The sequence below is a fragment of the Simochromis diagramma genome, unplaced genomic scaffold (genome assembly GCF_900408965.1).
Source record: "Simochromis diagramma unplaced genomic scaffold, fSimDia1.1 OVJJ01000216.1, whole genome shotgun sequence".
Lineage (NCBI taxonomy): Eukaryota > Metazoa > Chordata > Actinopteri > Cichliformes > Cichlidae > Simochromis > Simochromis diagramma.
This window is the reverse complement of record NW_024386883.1, coordinates 1,671,305-1,689,802: the sequence shown is the minus strand read 5'-3', so window position 1 is coordinate 1,689,802 and position 18,498 is coordinate 1,671,305. Positions and strand designations below refer to the sequence as shown.

Genomic DNA, 18,498 nt, shown 5'->3' with positions numbered 1-18,498 from the left:
AAGTCTGTTGAAAACTGATGCGCTGAATGAGTCACAATCCCGCTCAAATACCCAAATACATCGTTCCTGCCGTTATTCAGCAGACACCAGATGGATGAATTAAAAGTTTTATTTCCTATATCATTATCAGGTGCGGTATAAGTGTTTGTCGCTTCTCGCTTCTATCTGTGGATGTGTGAACATGTTTTTGGATATATAGGAGAGCGTGTGGGTGTGAAGGGGGCACGTATATATATCTGCATCCAGGATGCTTCTGAGTAATGCTCTGTTTATATTGTGCAGCGTGTGTTGTTATTATATCCGAGTTCAATACTGCGAAGCCTGCGTCAGTTTTCCTCCATACTTCATTTCACACACTGTAACAAACTTCTATGAAAATACAGGAAACTGTTCACTTATTGTATAATAAAGTACGTTAACTTTATGTTTTGGGGTTTGTTTTTTGTTTTACTTTGTTGGGCCCAGAAGCTCGTTAGTGTGTAAATGTTTACGTTCAAGTAATTAATAAATGGGTATAGTCCAAGTCATGGTTTGCATTTTGATTGCTGTGACTGTGCAGTCTGGCTTCCGATGTTTGAGTGAGTCAAATCAGTGTTGAACAAAAAACGGACCTCTCTGGCTTGGACGGGGTTCATCACACCCGGACAACATTCATCTTCAGGGTGGTTGCACAGTCTTAACGCTGACTTTTTATTTCTGTGTAATACAAATACTGAATCATGTGACGGCATCACATCATGTGACTCAGTGTGATGGCAGCTAAAGAGCTGATAGTATTATACTGTTATATCCTCTATAACAAAGTAAGGGGGATTTTATTCACAATAAGTCAATAAAACATTTAAGACACAAACTGTCTTTAGAATTTAATGACAGCAGAGAGGGTGTGACAGGCAATATGACAAATGTAAAGTCCCTGAGTAAGAAACGTTTCCCCGAAGTGACACAAATCCCAGCAGATGGTAACTGTTAAATGGGTTGTTGCATAATCCTGAAATGGTCTACCCTTTTTTATTTGCCACAGATCACATCAGTTTTTCCTTTTAAAAAACACTGCCTGCGGCTGGGGATAGGTCTGCTTTCCTCATCAGAAATGACTCTATAAGGAATTGATTATTCTTATATATGAAACTAAAGCAGCACAAACAAATACTCCAAGGTCCTGTTATATCTGGAACAGATCTCCACAGGAGACCTTGGTATGGTTAATAATGGTGCTTGCCTTCTTTCCACATGTGGTCACGTAAACCATTTACAGTTTTTTCCACGGCCTACAGGAAAAGAAAACAGTAAGTGGAAATTGTCCCGATAGTTCACACAATCTTTGTGAACAACCAGTATTAATATAAAAAGGAACATATGCTGAAGTCCTGAGGGTGTTCGTGTCTGAGAGGAGCCGGTCCGATTGTAAAGCAACGTCCAGGTTCTTATCTGGCTCATTCATCAGCCTGTGTCTCTAAAAAATTTTTTTAGAGGGAACACACACAAAATTTTTTTGATTACAGCAGATTTGTTCTGTGTGGGCCGTAACTGCAATGGGTGGATTTGAAATTAATTAGTGTGCATGATGGATTGCACTGACATCTGCAAAACATAAAGTTCATGGTGCTTTTGGCCAGTTTCCTCAGCTTTAGTGGACCTTTAGTGGTTCTGTGAAGCTTCGCCTGGAGCAGACTGCAGATGTTTTCTCCACAGGGTCAGCCTGACCAAGAGGTCGGTGACCTGGGCGTACTTCACTGTGAGCACTACTTGTATCTATTATTTTTTTCTCCTCATCAAATGGCTGCTGTACTGCCAGGAATTGTGGAGCCAATTTCACCCTGAAACATGGGATTAAGGCTGTAAATCAGGATACACTTGTCCATTACACTTTAACAAACACTTTTCGCTCTAGTTGCTCCAGAAACCACCAGGCAGACTAAAAGTTTCATTAAATGGTAAATGGCCTGTATTTGTATAGCGCTTTACTGGTCCCTAAGGACCCCAAAGCGCTTTACATATCCAGTCATCCACACACAGGTGATGGCAAGTGACACTGTAGCCACAGCTGCCCTGGGGCGCACTGACAGAGGCTGCCGGACACTGGCGCCACCGGGCCCTCGTGACCACCACTAGTAGGCAACGGGTGAAGTGTCTTGCCCAAGGACACAACGACCGAGACTGTCCAAGCCAGGGCTCAAACTGGCAACCTTCGGAATACAAGGCGAACTCCCAACTCTTGAGCCACGATCGCCCCAAACAAGAAGACTCAAACTGTCACCCTCAGTTGAAAGGAAATATGTTCAGATGTTCCGGAAAGTCCCAGGCAGCTACCTAACTGGACAATCCAAATGCCTTCTGGTGAAAACTTTTATGGACAGAAGGCACAAAGACATTTGGCCACAATGACAGGTTAGGTATGTTTGGATGCCTAAATGTGAGCACAATGTGTAGGACTACTACTACCTCCACATTATTTAACTTCACTTTAAATCAGCTTGGACACAATGGGGTGTTTCAGCAGGACAATGACCCCAAACACACATTAAGAGAGGTTTTGAATGGATAAAGAAGCTAACATTGAACTTCTTGGATGGCCTTCCCAAAGTCAGGGTTAAAAGCTAGGCTTAATAGTCTGGACCATACTAGGAAACCAAACCAATTTAAGTGAACTCTACCTATTTTAACAATAAGATTCTTCAAACATACAGCCAGAATTATCCCAGAAGCTTCTTCATGGTTACTGAAATGGTTGAGGTGCAACTTGCTAAGAGATATTTAACCAAATATTAGTGAGTGTGTGTGTGTGTGTATATATTCTGTATGTATACTTTTGAGGCTGTGTGGCTTAGAATCCAAAATAAAATGAAACTTGTGCCACCAATACGTGTTTTTTAAAGTCCTTACAGATGCTGTACATTCTTAACCAACCTGGAAAAAGAACGGTTAAAAGTATGGGCAGAACATTGTGCCATCAGAAACTGAATTTGAATAAGTTAAATTCGAATTTGAATTCCTCGGATTGAATCTAAATTGTAACTTGAATTCTTCAAATCCAGTTTCTGGTGGAACAAAGTTCTGCCCATAAAACTTTGCCAAAAGTGCTGACAAAACTGTGGCCAGTTGGGTGTTTAAAAAAATTATAAGAACTTACAGGGATTTTGTTTTCTATTTCACTGAAGAACATATTTTAAAAAGTACTCCCCAAAACATGAATCTGATATTCATATTTGTAGCTGTAGTTCAGGGTAGAAGTAGAAAACGAAAGAAAAAAAAAATGTACGAACTGGGACGTGTCTAAACTCGAATGTTTTGTGAGATTAAAGCAAGATAAGTCACTAGGTGCGCAGAACCTCCTGCGAGTCCCTACCCTGGGTAAAACGAGCCCCCATCTTCTGACGTCACAAACACGCGACGGGCCTGCGCTTACAGTCGCTGCAGACGGAGGCAGGAGATGGGTGAGTCGCTGTGCAGAGTGGACGTGTTTTGAACAATAACTCGTAGACTTTATTAGGACAGCTAAAGAGCGGCAGCACACCTCTCCATCGGGGCCGCAGCGTTAGCAGTGGTCCTCTGCCGTCTGGCCTTGTTACTCCTGCAGAGAGCGGGCCAGAGCCAGGCCCAGCGGAGAGTTACCTACATTGTTTTTGTCGGCAGCGCCAGTTAAACAGCTAATGAGGCGCATGTAGTCATTGACAGTCATTGCTCTCACACAGTAAAGCAACAAAACCCGCAGAGTTTCCCCTCTCTTGGTGCTCATATTTGTGAGCTGCTTTCAGGAGCACGGCGTGTAAACGTTAGCTGACTGAATACCAGCTAGCTAACTGCATTATAATAATGACTTCCAGGAGGACGGGCTATGCTGGAAGCATGGATTCCTCCTCTCCGTCAAACAGCGGCAGCAGCTCGCTCCACAGTGGGAACCGCAAACAAAGCGCTGTTAGCATCCCCGACAGGATTGAGTCCTGTTACGATCGCAAAGCGGACAAGGGTGGATACGGAGGCTCGCAGGGCAGTGTGACTGTAACGTCGCTCAAATCGCGTCTCGCCCCGACCATCCAAACCGCCATGTCCGCAGCAGTGGACACTCTGCTCGGGGAAGTGGTGCTAGTGCTCAATGAGACTCAGCAGGAGTTGCTGCATAAGGAGCAGGAGAACGAAAGGCTCAAAGTGCGCCTGGAAGTGTCTGAGAGGGAGCTGAAGACCCTGCAGGAGTGCCTGTGCAGTGCTCAGAAGCTCATAGATCAGCTTCAGGTGTCCTACACGGGCCCTCAGTCAATCAGTCAGTCAGTGTTTGCCCCGTCGCTGTCTTCCATGGCTTCCATGACTTTGGACAGGGACCACCAGAACCCCAGAAACGTGAATGGAGCGGGTGTCGACTTGGGTCTTGGTGGCTCTGTGGATGAGTCACTTCATGGGTTTGAACCAAGAGATGAGTACAAAATGTGCCAGCTTTCAATCCAGCCAGATGGGTCTGTGACCAACCACGCTCTGGACTCCTTCACATCCAATGCATCTCATATGTGCTCTGATTCTGGCCGACCAGGTGAGTGTGGAGTGTCGAGCTTTTGCAAAGATTGATGACTGTGTTCAAACATGGTAATGATGTACATGTTTTATTTTTGTCTATAGACGAGAGGCAGTCTCAGGGACCTGGTGGAGCGTCCAGATTTGAGATTAAAGAGGAGCAGGGACCAGCTTCAGGCTCCACTCAACCCAACAGGAAGGACAGCATAGCGACGGGGGACGGAGAACGGTCTTCACATAACGTGGGAGATCTTGGCTACGGTCAAGTTGGAGGAGAGGCAGGTTCCCAGCGATCTTTCCCTCACCCACTGCGTCACCAAAGACCCATGCGTGAATGCAGTAGTGCCTTGGGCGGACTTAATGGACAGAAACAGTTAGCTAGGACTCCTGGAGCAGGAAGAGGTGACAGCGCTTCATCGGGCGGAGCTGATGACTCTGCAGGACCATCAGCTCCTGACACGGCGGTGGTCGAGCCCCCTGGAGATCGGCCTCACCACTGCTTGGAGTGCGGAAAGACCTTCCGTCTGATCTCCAGCTTGAAGAAGCACATCCGCATCCACACAGGCGAGAAGCCGTACCCGTGTGGAGTCTGCGGCCGTCGGTTCCGCGAGTCAGGGGCGCTTAAAACCCACCTGCGCATACACACGGGGGAGAAGCCGTACTCTTGCTCAGAGTGCGGAAATTGCTTCCGCCACCTAGATGGTCTGCGTAAACATCGGCGCACCCACACGGGGGAGAAGCCCTACGTGTGTGCCATCTGCGGGAAGCGGCTCAGTCGCCTGCAGCACCTGAAACACCACCAGCTGATCCACACCGGAGAGAGGCCGTGCTGCTGCCCTTTCTGCAACCGCACTTTCAAAGAGCCTGCGGCTCTGCGGAAACACATCCGCACGCACCGCGAGGAAGGCGGTCACATGGGAATCGGCACCAATGAAGACGCCGACCCAGACGCCATGGACGACATTAATAACCTCCATCCAGCAGCTCCATCTCCGCAGATGAGGTTTGGGGAGTGGGGAGCTGAGGAGGATGACAGCTCAGTTGTAGACTGTGTCTAGGTGGAGGTTAAGGAGGTGCCTCGCTGTTGGTGTTTTTAAAAAAGCACAGACTGATGTGTTTGTGTAGTTTGATGGACCACGAGGTCACCTTCACTCCGCAGTGTTAGGGTGATGAACCAGGCTACATATAACCAGAGCCTTGGAGCTTAGTTTGTCCAAGATATTAAAGTGTTACACTTTTAGATGTGAAGCTTAGTTTTAAATTACCACGGTACATTCTTCAGCAGCAGCTGTTCTTTCATACAGATGTTTATGGAGCAGTGCAGGTAGTGTACAGATTCCGGGAAGTTGCTGGATTGCAAACTTTCTGGCAATAATTTGGGAAATTTATTGCAGATGTGGGCACAAGCCAAAAAATGTAAAAAAAAAAAAAAAAAAAAGGAAGAATATTTAAAAAAAACAACAAAAAACTTCGGAGCTGGGCATGAATTTATAAAACACTCACAATAATGAAGGCATCCTTACTGTTACAGAAAAAGGATTTGGTAACAGCATATTTAGTTTGTAGGTTTTTATTTTGTTTTTTTTTTAAATCATAATAAATTGATCAGGTTTGGGCATTTATAATCACATCTATGAAACTGACCAATGTCTAATGTGGGCGAATTTCCCTCAGCTGAAGTACCAGATAAAGGCCTTTACACACCAAGCACATTGTGGAAAAATGTCACAAAAATCAGAATTTATTTTGGATGCAAATTTGTCATGTAACGTCAAATCGACATCAAGAAGAAGAAACAATGATTCTGATTTTCTCCAATTCTCACAAGCTGGTTTAATCCAGGAGTTGAAGCTGTATCACGGCAGCTTTCGTACATTTAAGAACATTTAACACCTGAGGAGGCAGAGAAATCATTTCAGTGAGCAGATTGACCCGGAGCAGCGTCTAGTTGTGTGTCTGAGGTAAAATAATATTATTTTCCTGTTTCCATATAATTGTATGTTCAGCACCGGTGTGCGCTTTGAGCACACTTGTTGGAAAACGCAGTAATCTGATTGGTCAGCTCTGTTTATGCACATGCGAAAAATTAGAAAAAAATCATACCTGGTTGGTATGAACGGCTGCATTAAGAACAAGCGAGGCTGCACAAAATATTTGTGTGAATTTTACATGTTTAATGTATAAAGGCCTTAACACTCAACTTTCAAATTGCGTAAACTATGATGGCTTTATAGCCAAGGTAGTCCAAGATGGTCTCCTTTCATTAATGTCTTCCCACCTCTGCTCCTTTCATCTTTGATGCTCATGCTTTATTTAATGTCAGATTTATATGCACAAGCTGTTTCAGTGGTCACGGATCACAATCGGCCCAGTCTACCAACTTTTATCCTGATTTCTTTTATGAAGGTGCTAGGGCTCATGTTCTTGGTAACATTGTTAGTAATATACCTTCTGAGATACATTCACCAGGAGGTTGAGCGGGCCATCCACTAATCAGAAAGTTGATGGTTTAATGTCCGGCTGCTCCAGTGTGCACGCCAAAGCATCCCTGGGCAAAAAAGCTCATCAGAGTTTGAATGTGAGTGAATGAAGCATCTGATTTCTTTCACTGACAACCTCAGTAAAACCCCAGGTAGATACTTTATTGCCCTCTATAGGTGGAAACGGTAACATTTTAATCTAAAATATGCTGCTTTAAAAAACGACAACAGTATGCTTGTTTTTATTACACCACTGCTGTCACTGCTGTTTCCTTTTTATAATGAAAGGCTGTAGCAATGCCATATAAAACACTAACAGACCAAAAGCTAAAGTGTAATTTCAGCTATATTTGTGTGTGTGTGTGTGTGAGATGAATCATGAGCCAAATTTCAGTCAGCCATCACCCCTCTCTCTCTCTCTCTCTCAGCCAGTTCTCCTCTCTTATCTCTTCCCGTCACTGTGCAGAGCCCTCATCGGTCCACAATTGTTATGTTATCAAACGGAAATTATCTGTGTCGAAGACATCCTGTTTTGAAGAAATCACTCATTGCATTTATTTGTTTATCAAATCATACAGGACTAGTTGAAGGCAATTAGCTGGCATCTTTATGCACCACATCAGGAGCTCAAACACTCTCCTATTCTCTCTCCTCGCTAAATAACGTCTCCCCGTGGACCTCAGTTTAGCATTCCATTTTTATTTTATTCTTTTTGTTTTGTTTTTTTCACGCTGCTACTGTATGTCTGGAAAGATTTTCTTTTTCTGGACTTGTATCATTGTTACTAGGCAGTCGCTAGCAGACAGACGTTGGTGCTTGCATGTGCATATCTGTTCCTCCGCTGGCAACAATGCCTCTCAGCTGTTTGTGTATATAAGAATGTAGTTAGAGCATTTTTATTCGGTTTAGTAAGGGTTGTGCTTAAGTTGTCGTGCAACAGTTTTGTTTTGTTTTTTAAAGGAAACACACATTGTGCTGAAAGCAGCAGTATACTAACATACCATGTAAATGTATGTAACCCAGTTACATTTGTTCCTGATGCTACAGCGCACCAGGCGTTAACAGCAGAGCATTAATCTTCTCAGCCCTTTGAGCTAAACTGTGTGGTGTTATTTAACATGTGTACTACTATAACGACCTCCATGTAACTATTCTATGTACAAGTCATTTTAAAGTGACACTAAAAGTGTTAAATATTTGTCACTGTGTATACCAAGAAGGTAGTCTTTGCCCCCAGATAAGCATATTTATTGTTTTTTGTATTACACATGGGTGGGTTTGAGGGGTGGGGGGGACCTTTGCATGTAGGCTTGAACAGAAATGGCATTATTCCCTAAGAAATCAGTGTTTAAATGTGAAATGAATTACTTTTTTTATGCTTATTTGTTCACCCACTTCACATTCATACTGTACATGTTACTATATTAAAGGGCCTTGTTTATAATTGTTTTTTCTCTCTGGTGTTTTGTTTTGTTTTTGGGGTTTTTTAGGGGAAAAAAGGGAAAAAGTTGCTTTAAAGCAAAAACGCACCCAGATAATTTATATCGTGCATAGGTAGTAAATAATCTGTGAGCTCGATCAGCCGCCTAACTGCTCACTCTGAGCCATGTAAAGCTGCCATTTCATCTTGTTTCATTTTATTGTTTCGTCGTATTGTGGCAGGGAAAAACCGCATTAAGCCTGGGGGGAGAGTTTCCACACTGCCTGAAACGCTGCCAGAATAGATTGTGTAGGTGGTGTGGTCACACCCAGACACAGATCCCAAATAACACTTTGCTCTCCTTGCAGTGCTGAGTAATGACATCTGTGTTCAAAAACACCAAACTGCTGTTTAAGGTATAAGTTAGCCTTTGGTACGATTACAGAAACTTAACAGGTTAGATGGACCTGAAAAAAATGAGAATGCTTTCCTCCATAACATTGTTGGCTACACTATAAGACTTAAAACTCTTTTCTTTTTGTAATATTTGCCATAAAACAGATCGAGGTCCCTCCTGGTTATATCCCCTCCAGAGGAGGTCACGCTCATCAAGGTTCATAGCACATAAATGTGTTGATTCGTAAGCGTAAATTGGATATGTCTTGATATAATTAGCAGTCATAGCTCCCAGAACGCATTTGCATAAAATACTGCTAAAGACATGTTTGGGATTGTCCAAAATATTTGGGACGTCTCACGCAAACATTATCCATTCAAAGCTGGATGAGCCTTTAACACAGAGAAAGGATAGTTAATGCTGTGATACAGTTCCAATCAAAGAACTGTACTTTCTGGTTTACACTCACCAGCTATTGTAAGTGCACCTGTTCAGCTGCTTGTTAATGCAAATGTCTAATCTGCCAATCACATGGCAGCAATTCAGTTAAATTAGACATGTAGACTTTGGTAATCTCAGTCTTTCACTGAACGTGCTCCTGTGACTGACCAGTATGTTGTGGAGTGGATGGGAGGTGTTATCCAACATTGTCTTTATCTTGGACAACATCCGCCTCTCCAACACCACCTTAAGGGAGTCCAGCTCCATCCCCACAACATTACTGGCCTTACGGATCAGTTTATTGAGTCTGTTGGCATCTTCGACCCTCAGCCCCCCCCCCCCAACCCAGTATGCAACGCCGTAGAGGATCACACTGGCCACAACAGACTCGTAGAAAATCCTGAGCATTGTCCGGCAGATGTTGAAGCACCTCAGTCGCCTCAACAAATAGAGACGACTCTGGCCCTTCCTGTAAAGTGCTGTGGTGTTTTTAGCCCAGTCCAGTTTATTGTCAATGTGTATACCGAGGTATTTATAGTCCTCCACAATGTCAGCATTGACCCCCTGGTTTGAAACAGGGGTCAAGTGTTTCCTGGTCTTCCTGAAGTCCACGATCAATTCCTTGGTCTTTGCCACGTTGAGCTGCAGATGATTCTGCTCACACCACGTGACAAAGGAGTCAACCACAGATAGGAAGGTAACAGCTACTTAAATAATCACTGGTCACAATCAGTGTGCAGAAGAGCATCTGAATACACAACACATAAAACCTTAAAGGAGATTTGTTACAGCAGCAGCAGCAGAAGACCACACTGGGTCAAAGAATGTGGGCTCCCCAAAACTGAATAATACAAGATTAGAAAAAAGGCTACCTGCTGATGAGTGTTGATGGTAGGGGTTCAGCATCGATCCACCCTGCTGTGCATCAGTAGTTCAGGCTGCTGCTGGAAGTGTAATGATGTGCGGGATATTTTCCTGGCACAATCTGGGCCTCTTATGACCAATGAGCATCATTTAAACAGCCACAGTGTACCCATCTTCTGATGGCTGTTACCAGCAGGATAACACATCATGTCACAAAGCTCAGATAATCTCAAACTGGTTACTTGAACATGACAGTGAGTTTGCTATACTCACAAAGCCTCCACAGCCACCAGATCTACACCTAACGGAGCACCTTTGGGACGTGTTGGACCAGGAGATCCACATGCCGGATGTGCAGCCCAAAAATCTGCACCAACTGTGTTATACTATCACGTCAATATGGACGAAATTCTCTGAGAAATGCTTCCAGCACCTTGTTGTATCTGTTTGGTCACAAATAAATAAAATGAACAAAGAGAAATTTCAACGTGCAGTAGATAAAAAAAGTTGCAGGATCACTAAACTTACTACAATCAATTGTCTGGTGGAACAATAGTCAGTGTGATGAGTTTTATGGCAAGTGGTCTAAAAGCTAATCTCCCAGGACAAGTTTTCGCAGCGATTATTCCCTCAAAATGCACCATTGAGTTCAAGTTGTGCAGCTGTGGGTTTGTTTTAGACCAGTTTGGAAAAGAAACTACACATTTTAACCTTGTAAAGGATAAACAGTCATAATCACTGACCCTTCTGGGGATAAAAGCACAAAATCCAGAGTACAAATTGTGTTGATACACAGTCTAATCTGCTCCTAAGAAAAACCATATATAGTTCATGTAGTGTAAATCATGCCAATATGCTTCACAGGCTTGATCCAAAAAAAAAAAAAGACTCTTTGTGCACGGCACCGAAACTAATTTCTTCTTACTGTTCTGTAGAGAAAACTCCACCTGGAGCCAACGTGCCCTTTGGACGTCTTTGTTTAAACCACTGGGCAAGTGATCCAGCAGAGGCTGCCATAGATCCATTAAGCTGTTGTCATTGCTCCTGAGTGTTCACTGAGATTCTCTCGTGGCCAAACCTGATAAAACTTCCAACGCCGCTGTGTGTAGTTCCTCGTGATCGCTTTAAAAATTTGGCATTGTCTGTGGAAATGGCTCTGATTGTTTCCACAGAGAAACACGAGCTGCTGTAGAAATAAAGACGCAGTCTAATATGTTAACTATCTCACTGCACTTTGTGTGTTGATTAACTTAGAGGCCCGGGACACATTGAGCAGAAGGGTTTATTATTGTTAGGGGCACTCTGCTCTAAGTAGTCTTTGCTTTAGTCGCTCACATTCTTCATCTTTTGGATGTTGCGTTGCTGCTTTTATCCAAGTAAAGGATTGAATTTCCATCTTCAGCTCTTTTTACACACAGATTGTGTAATAAGGTTGCTTATTTGTCCGTGCTGTCTGTTATTATTGTCTGCTTGTCAGAGAATATCACCAGGGTTTCAGTTTTCAGATGGGAAGTAATTATATTGTACTAACAATAAGGATGGTTCTTGTCTGACCTGCAGTGTATTTTCATTCTGTGTGTGCGTGCACGTGTGCACGTGTGTGTGTCTTGGCAGTCGGTGACCTTATGATGGTGAGCAGCAGAGGCTCAGAGACATGTGAGAACGGCTCGTGAACTCTCTGTAGGCCCATGCAGTCATTTCCTCAGCGACTAAAAGTAAACACATTCACTTTTTTTGGAGAGGAAGTGACTCAGCTTGCTTTCTCACTTTCACCCATTGCTCACATGACCCCCAGACACTGACTAGCCCCCGTGCTGCACCTTCATATTTTTTTTTTTTACTTTTTGAAGTGCGATTAATCAGCACGCTCGTTCGTCCCAGGCGAGAGTCGCAGCTGAACTTATCATGCATTAAGTGTTTAGGCAGGTCTCAGCGCTGCAGACTGTGTGGTGTCACATTGGCCGTCTGACTTTAATCTGTTTCAGTCGGCGTGGGCGGCTGCGAGATTGAGCGCTATTTATCTGCACACCGAGGGCAAGAATGGAAAACTGGAATTTGTTGCAGTTGTTGCAAAAACCTCAGCAGCTAATAGATGCTTTTATAACCCCAGACTGTAAAAGCATCTATTAGCTGCGGAGCCCACACATTTAAATGCTGAAAGTAAGAAAGGTGTTTTCTGAGAAGTGTATGCTCAGTTTTGATTTGATGCCAGGTCGCATCACCTCTTCTATTAACAGCACTCTGTAAGCATTTGGAAACAGAGGAGACCCACTGCTGTCATTTTGAAAGTGGAAGGTTTTACCACCATAGATAGGCCAGGACTGCAAATAGGCCAGCATTTAGACCAGGTGTCAAACCTAAGGCCTCATATCAGCCTGCCAAAGACTGTCATTTTACACTCCGGCCCACTGGACAGAAAACGCTGGCTAATTCTGGTCCCCGGGCCTTATGTTTCAAACCCCTGGTGAACTCTTCTTAAAAGACAATGCTGTTGGAATACACACACAATGGCTGTAAGCATGTATATAGCATGTATATGTCGATCAGCACCAGTGGTCCTTGGGATACTGGCTTTTCAGCTGTACCGTGCTTCTGGACATCCTTACGGCTATTTAAATATCTGAGCTGTGAAATATAAAGAAGCTCATCACACAATACAAGAAATATTAGACTGCCTGTAAAATCTTGAAGAAATCCACATGACTGATATTTTTTAGCTTCAAGTGAAAAGCAAAATATTCAAATAAAATGACTGATGTAGTGCAGTGACACACTGCGGCGTAATGACATGTTATGATCAGTGTATGCACACTGGCTGATATTTTTACAGACATAGAGAGGAACCTCGGAGAGGCCAGTGCATTTTCACGCACTAGAATCTCACGAACACGGAGTGAATTATTAGCCTGTGTCCATGTTTTGTTTTATTTTTTCTATTTGAGAGTGACACGCACAGCTGTGCAGCTGTGATTTGTCTGTGCGGGGGCAATAGAGCAGAGGAGGGCTGTTAGAGGAGAAATAACCAACAAGGAAACCACTTTCAGCTTTGCTCCTGCACCGCCTGGCTGGCCTCCGGCCAAGTTCTCCAGAGAGGGCTGGCTCACCCCTTCTCCTCCTCTCCTCCCTCTCTTCTTTCTCTTCCAAACCCACATACGCACTCCTCTCCAGCCCTCCAAAGCAACAGGCGAGAAGAAGGAAGAGCGACAAAAGCAAAAGAGCAACTCCTGCAACTTTTTGGAACGAGCGCAACTAGGAGAAGCTTCCGAGGATGCCAAACGCGTCGGTTTTGCAGATGGATCACATGGGTACGCGAGGGAACTGATTTTATTTTTCCCAAAGAAGAAAACAGGAGGGAGGACACACGTTTTTGTTTTTTCCTCCACCGTATGAGACGTCAAAAGTTTCCCTCTGTGTTAACAAAGCAGGCGCCTTTGAGCTGGAGCTGAAACCCTCGGCTTGTGATTAAATGTCCCGGGGTCTCTGTGGAGGGCAGTGAAAGGATGCCAGGATGTCCTCTCTGATCTCCCATCTGCTTGTCATCTGGCTGAGCGTCCACAGGCTGGTGTGGTGCACGGAGCGCTCCTCCACACGCGAGCGCTTCAAGGTGGTCATCGCTCCTCTCATCTGCAAGCGGGTCTGCCTGAAGGGGCAGTGCCAGGATACCTGCGAGCAGGGCAACAACACCACGCTGATCGCGGAGAACGGGCAGGGGGCCGACACGCTCACCGGACCGGGCTTCAGGGTCGGTAAGTGACGGAGGCAGTTTCTTATGAGGGCTGGGGGCGATTAAATAGACCCCCTGCGATTGAGAGCCCTGTCCTGACCCCAGGCTTTTACGTTGTGGTTATCCCTGTTGTGCCAAAAAAGGATTTCCGGTAATTGCAAAAAGAAATGATCGCGATTATTTAAACGATTATAAATGACTCCTTGGCCTTCAATCTGTCAAAAATATGCCAAACACATCTAATATCATGACTGATGTCCTGCCATTTAAAGCCAGAAGGAACATTTCTGTCACAAGGCGAAGCTGGAGGGTTTTTGGCAAAGTGACTTTTATATATTCTTTATTTATGCAGATAAAAAACAATCTTCATAAGGGATCTGGCCAACAGGATAGCAGAAACTGTAACAAATATAACATTACAATTTTATAGGCATACTTTAAGTTTCCTCAGCATCATGTTGCCCTCCATCTTTTTACCAAAATAAGTAAAGATATTAGACATAAGAAACAAGGAGAAACCATGGAAATCACTTTTTGGCACATCGCCCCTGTAGAGAGGTGAGGGAGGCCTGTTTGTTTGCTTAAAAGCTGACTTTCTTAATAGCTTATTATACCAATGTGGAGCTCCATAAAACACCTAAAACTGGCCCAACTGTGCTTCTCTATAAGAAAAGGTTATGCCTGAAAATCTGAAACACTTTTAGCTCATTTCAAGGTTAGTTGATAGCACGAGCGCGAGTTGAAGCAATAAAGTCCACCTAAAAATCAAAACCAACACCATGTCACAAAAAATGGCCCATAATCCACAAAATAACTGGTTCAAAGCCAGCATATCTGATCATCTCGAGGCCTTTTGGTTCCATACCTGCTGCTGATAGGCTCCGTGGGTTCATGTGAGGAAACTGTGCAAATAAATAGGTGGCTAAGATGAGGTGAGCTGAGGTTTACCCTCCGCTGCATCTGGAAAACGTTCCTGGGTTACACTTTAATTAGTAAGGCACGGCTCATTACATGGCACATAAATGCACTCTTAAGATCTATACTTTCCCCACCTCCCTCACTCCAGTGTCTGGTTGGCATGAGTGGAGCTGTTTCTGTGCTGTATCAGATCAGCTGTGGTTGAGACTTGGAGCCTTGCAGTCTACATCAGTGTGCCGCTCCACAAATGGATTTACCCTCAGTGGCTCGGTGTACAGAGTGAGATTGAGCTTTTTAACGCAGTCTGACAGTGAATTAACTCAATAACAGTAATGAAAGTGAGCTAATACACTAGGCTGCACGGCACAGCTCAGTAATAAATATATTTATTAACATGATACAGCTTCTTTCTTCTTTTTCTTTCTTAAAACTCACATATTTCTAAATATAGATTCCTCTTCCACTTATGTGCTCTCTCTCTCCTTTATTGGCTGAATTCTTAGAACCAAACTAAGATGCAGAGCTGCTGGATGAAAAATAAACAATGCCTGTGGGGAGGGAGGAGTGGCAGCAGCAGGTTGTGGTTGTGGTGCATTTTGCATTCATCACACACAGGTTTGCACAGAGTTGCAGTTGCGTGTAGAGTCGTAGCTGGAGTCGAAGCAGGCTGGATTCAATTGAGGCCAAGTGAATGGTACTTGCACTGCTGTGACAGTATTCTTCCACTCTGACACAGTGTAAAGGCAAAGAGTTGGCTCCGGCATCAGTCTTCCCTCTTCTCCCCCCCGATTTCCTTGTGGTACGTCACGTTTTATGGAGCTTCTGTGTAAAGTAATTCAAGAGAGACGCGTCGGATTCCTGGAATGCCTCATGCTGTTTCGCAGTGTGTCTGGATAACGAGATCATGTCGTCACACAGTCCCGTCTCCCGGATTTATCCGTCCGTTTATCGGAGTTTTTGCAGAGAGGGACCGAGAAGTCGACTCCAGCTTGCACAGGAGATGTGTGCTGTTCAGCGCGAGCGCTGGAATGTGGTCTGGACAAGTGGAAATTTCTCTCTCCCGTGTTAAAACGGCCACGGCTATAGCAGCAACAATATGAAGACTTTTCCATATTTGAGCAGTTGTGATGTAAGCAACGGCGAGCCTGACGCCCAGACTGAACAAAACTTTTCCACAAAAGAAAATATGATTCCTGTCAGTCTGTAGAAGTAAAGAAGAGTCTTTAAAAAGCAAACACATTCAGAACCAAGATACACTTTTAGTCATAATGTAGTTCACTGAGACTTTTTGCTTTGCTTTACTTGACATGTTCTCAAAAGTTTGTCTTTCCACGGCAAAATAGGTCATTTATTTTATATTAAACTGAAAGAGGGAAGTGAAATCCTGTTCGTTACTTCTGTTTGTTCTGTTTTAGTAGGCCAAAGAAGTTATCCAAAGTTAAATATATCAAAAGCTAAATAATACAGGTACAGTGCGTGTATTTATGGTGATCATAAAACCCTCCTCAGTTTGTTGATCCTCTGACTTTTCAGCCAGTGACAGGCACTTAAAACTAAAGCGGCTGAGCTAAAGGATGTGAAATCACTCTGCACGATTTGTATTCTTTGTACGTAACTGTACAAAACTTTTGAGCTGGCTCCCATTTCTTTATATTTTGCTTCTAAGAAACCAGACTTGTACATTTTTTCGAGTGGTCTCGAGCAACAGTTCACCAGGCTTTCTGAAGATCTCTCTAAGGTTTTCTTTGGACATTGGCTGCTTTTCCCAAACGTATTCAGCACAGTGCTTGTACCTGACTGTTTTTGTTTGTTTGTTAAGTCACTTCACGCTGACCTATGTATCATTCAAGCACAAAACAGGCAGCTAGCTCAAGGGATGAACAAATGTTGTGTCTACACATAACAGACAACTTAGCAAAGAACCAATTTCTATCTGTAGGCACTTTGTTACTAACAAAATGTCCTAAAATATCCTCTTTTTTTTTTTTTTTACTAATTTCTTTAGTTGAATCTATGAAAAATGGCAAAGATAACACAGTTTAACAAAAACAAAAGAGTAAATTTGCACCAACAAGGGGATTCCCAAAGATTTATTAGCTGAAAACTCACCATGGTGTGCAGCGTGTCATTAAACAAATTTGAGGAAACTGGACAAGCAGAGGACAGAAGAAGGCCTAAAAACTATCTACAGCAGGTGTATTTGATCTGAAAGTCATGTCCTTAAGAAATAAGAAGGAATCCAGCAAACACCTGACACAGGACTCGTTTGATCTCTCAGTTGATCCATGTGCTGTTTGTCGAAGCCTCATCAGAAACAGTCTCAGTGGAAGGATGGCGGTTAAGAAGCCATTTTTAAGCAAGGGGAACAGAGAGAAAATGCTCAGATTTGCTCACACAAAAACTGGACTGAAAATTAGTGACAGCAGGTCTGATGGAGAGATGAATCCAAAGTTGGAACTTTTGGTTTAAATTTCCATCAGCATGTATGGAAGAGGTCAGGAGAGAAGCAACAGTGAGTGTCTACAGCCATCTGTCATGGTTTGGAGCTACATTTCTGGTAGTCATGGATTGGCTTCCCCACAGCCCAGACCTCAACATGAATGAAGCAGTGTGGGATCATCTTGAGAGAACTGAAAAAAAAGGCAGAAAGATCCAAAACATAAAGAAATGAGGGGTGATTTAAGACTTTGGCGCAGTACTGGAACTAAAATAAAAAGGTATGGCATAGATTAGAGCAGCTTTAAACAATTACTCTGTTTTTCCAGCAATATACCACAGAAGCTTTGTTTGCGTAAAGGCCCGAGCTTCTTTATGTTTAAAAATACACTAGTTCATAAACAGCAATTATCCAAAATGTAAATCAAGTAATAAATAGAAATAATGAATCTGTTTGATCTGCGCGGGATGTCATTATGCTGTTGCAGACTGGGACAGACAGACGGAGAGGCGACCACCCAGATGTTCAGACAGAGCAGATTGTCTCAGTGTGAATAACCTGGAGCACATGAATATAAATCACCTGCACAGCACGCTGCTCATTTGGACTTTCTATAAGAGAACGTTTGCACACAGGCAGACGTTACAGGACATCGTTTTATTGCTAAGTATGTCCCATTCAGGATCGGCCATCAGATTACGACATCCGATTTGTTTTGTCGATACGCTTGCGCTGATTACATGTGTCATAAATGAATCTGCATTTCACTTTGCACTTTATAAAACCGATGAAAGCAAAGAATTCCTTCCAGGCATGGCAGGCAGAAAAAAGAACTGTTTGCAGCAACATACAATTTGTCCTCCTCATGGACTCCACATGGTGCCTATGTAAGTAATCACAGGGCTCTGCAGGGGGTTAGGTGGTTATGACAGCGATAAAACTATTGCAGAATACATATTGTTTTATTTATTAAAGTTGAATTTTAGCATTCAGAGACTGGAAAATATTAAAAAGGATGAAAGAGTTGCATGTGACTCACTTCACCGACAAACCCGTGAATGACCTTAGCTTATGCTGATCACATGCTATAACCCCTTTTAAAAACTTCCTTATCCCCAACACTTTCAATCTTGGTTCTTGGTTATTGCTCCTCAAAGTTTATACGTCTTGTACTTTGTCAGAATTATGTATTTCTTTTAGGAGATATTCTTTCAGAATCAATGGCTACATAAAAGCAGTGCACATACTGTGGTTGCTTTGACTAAGGCGTGCTTTTTTAGTCCAAGTCTAAATGTTTCTCATTGTTGCTAG

At 43.4% G+C, this 18,498-nt stretch overlaps 2 protein-coding genes across 4 annotated transcripts in view; both read left to right on the top strand.

Annotated features, from left to right (window-relative positions):
* Window positions 1-3,365: 3,365 nt before the first annotated feature.
* si:ch1073-224n8.1 (zinc finger protein 260) lies at window positions 3,366-5,944 on the top strand. The gene is made up of 2 exons (XM_040032900.1): window positions 3,366-4,525; window positions 4,612-5,944. The coding sequence occupies exons 1-2, from the start codon at window positions 3,817-3,819 to the stop codon at window positions 5,562-5,564; spliced, it is 1,662 nt and encodes a 553-aa protein (XP_039888834.1). The 5' UTR covers window positions 3,366-3,816; the 3' UTR covers window positions 5,565-5,944.
* Window positions 5,945-13,206: 7,262 nt separating this feature from the next.
* Window positions 13,207-18,498, top strand: part of ltbp3 (latent transforming growth factor beta binding protein 3) — a 43,692-nt gene continuing 38,400 nt past the window's right edge. For 2 of the 3 annotated variants that reach the window (XM_040032898.1, XM_040032897.1), the window contains exon 1: window positions 13,209-13,854. In XM_040032898.1, coding sequence (XP_039888832.1) covers window positions 13,617-13,854 — 238 coding nt within the window. In that variant the 5' untranslated portion in view covers window positions 13,209-13,616. Of the gene's footprint in view, window positions 13,855-18,498 lie in introns of all 3 variants that reach the window. The other variant, XM_040032899.1, reaches the window with a different exon arrangement.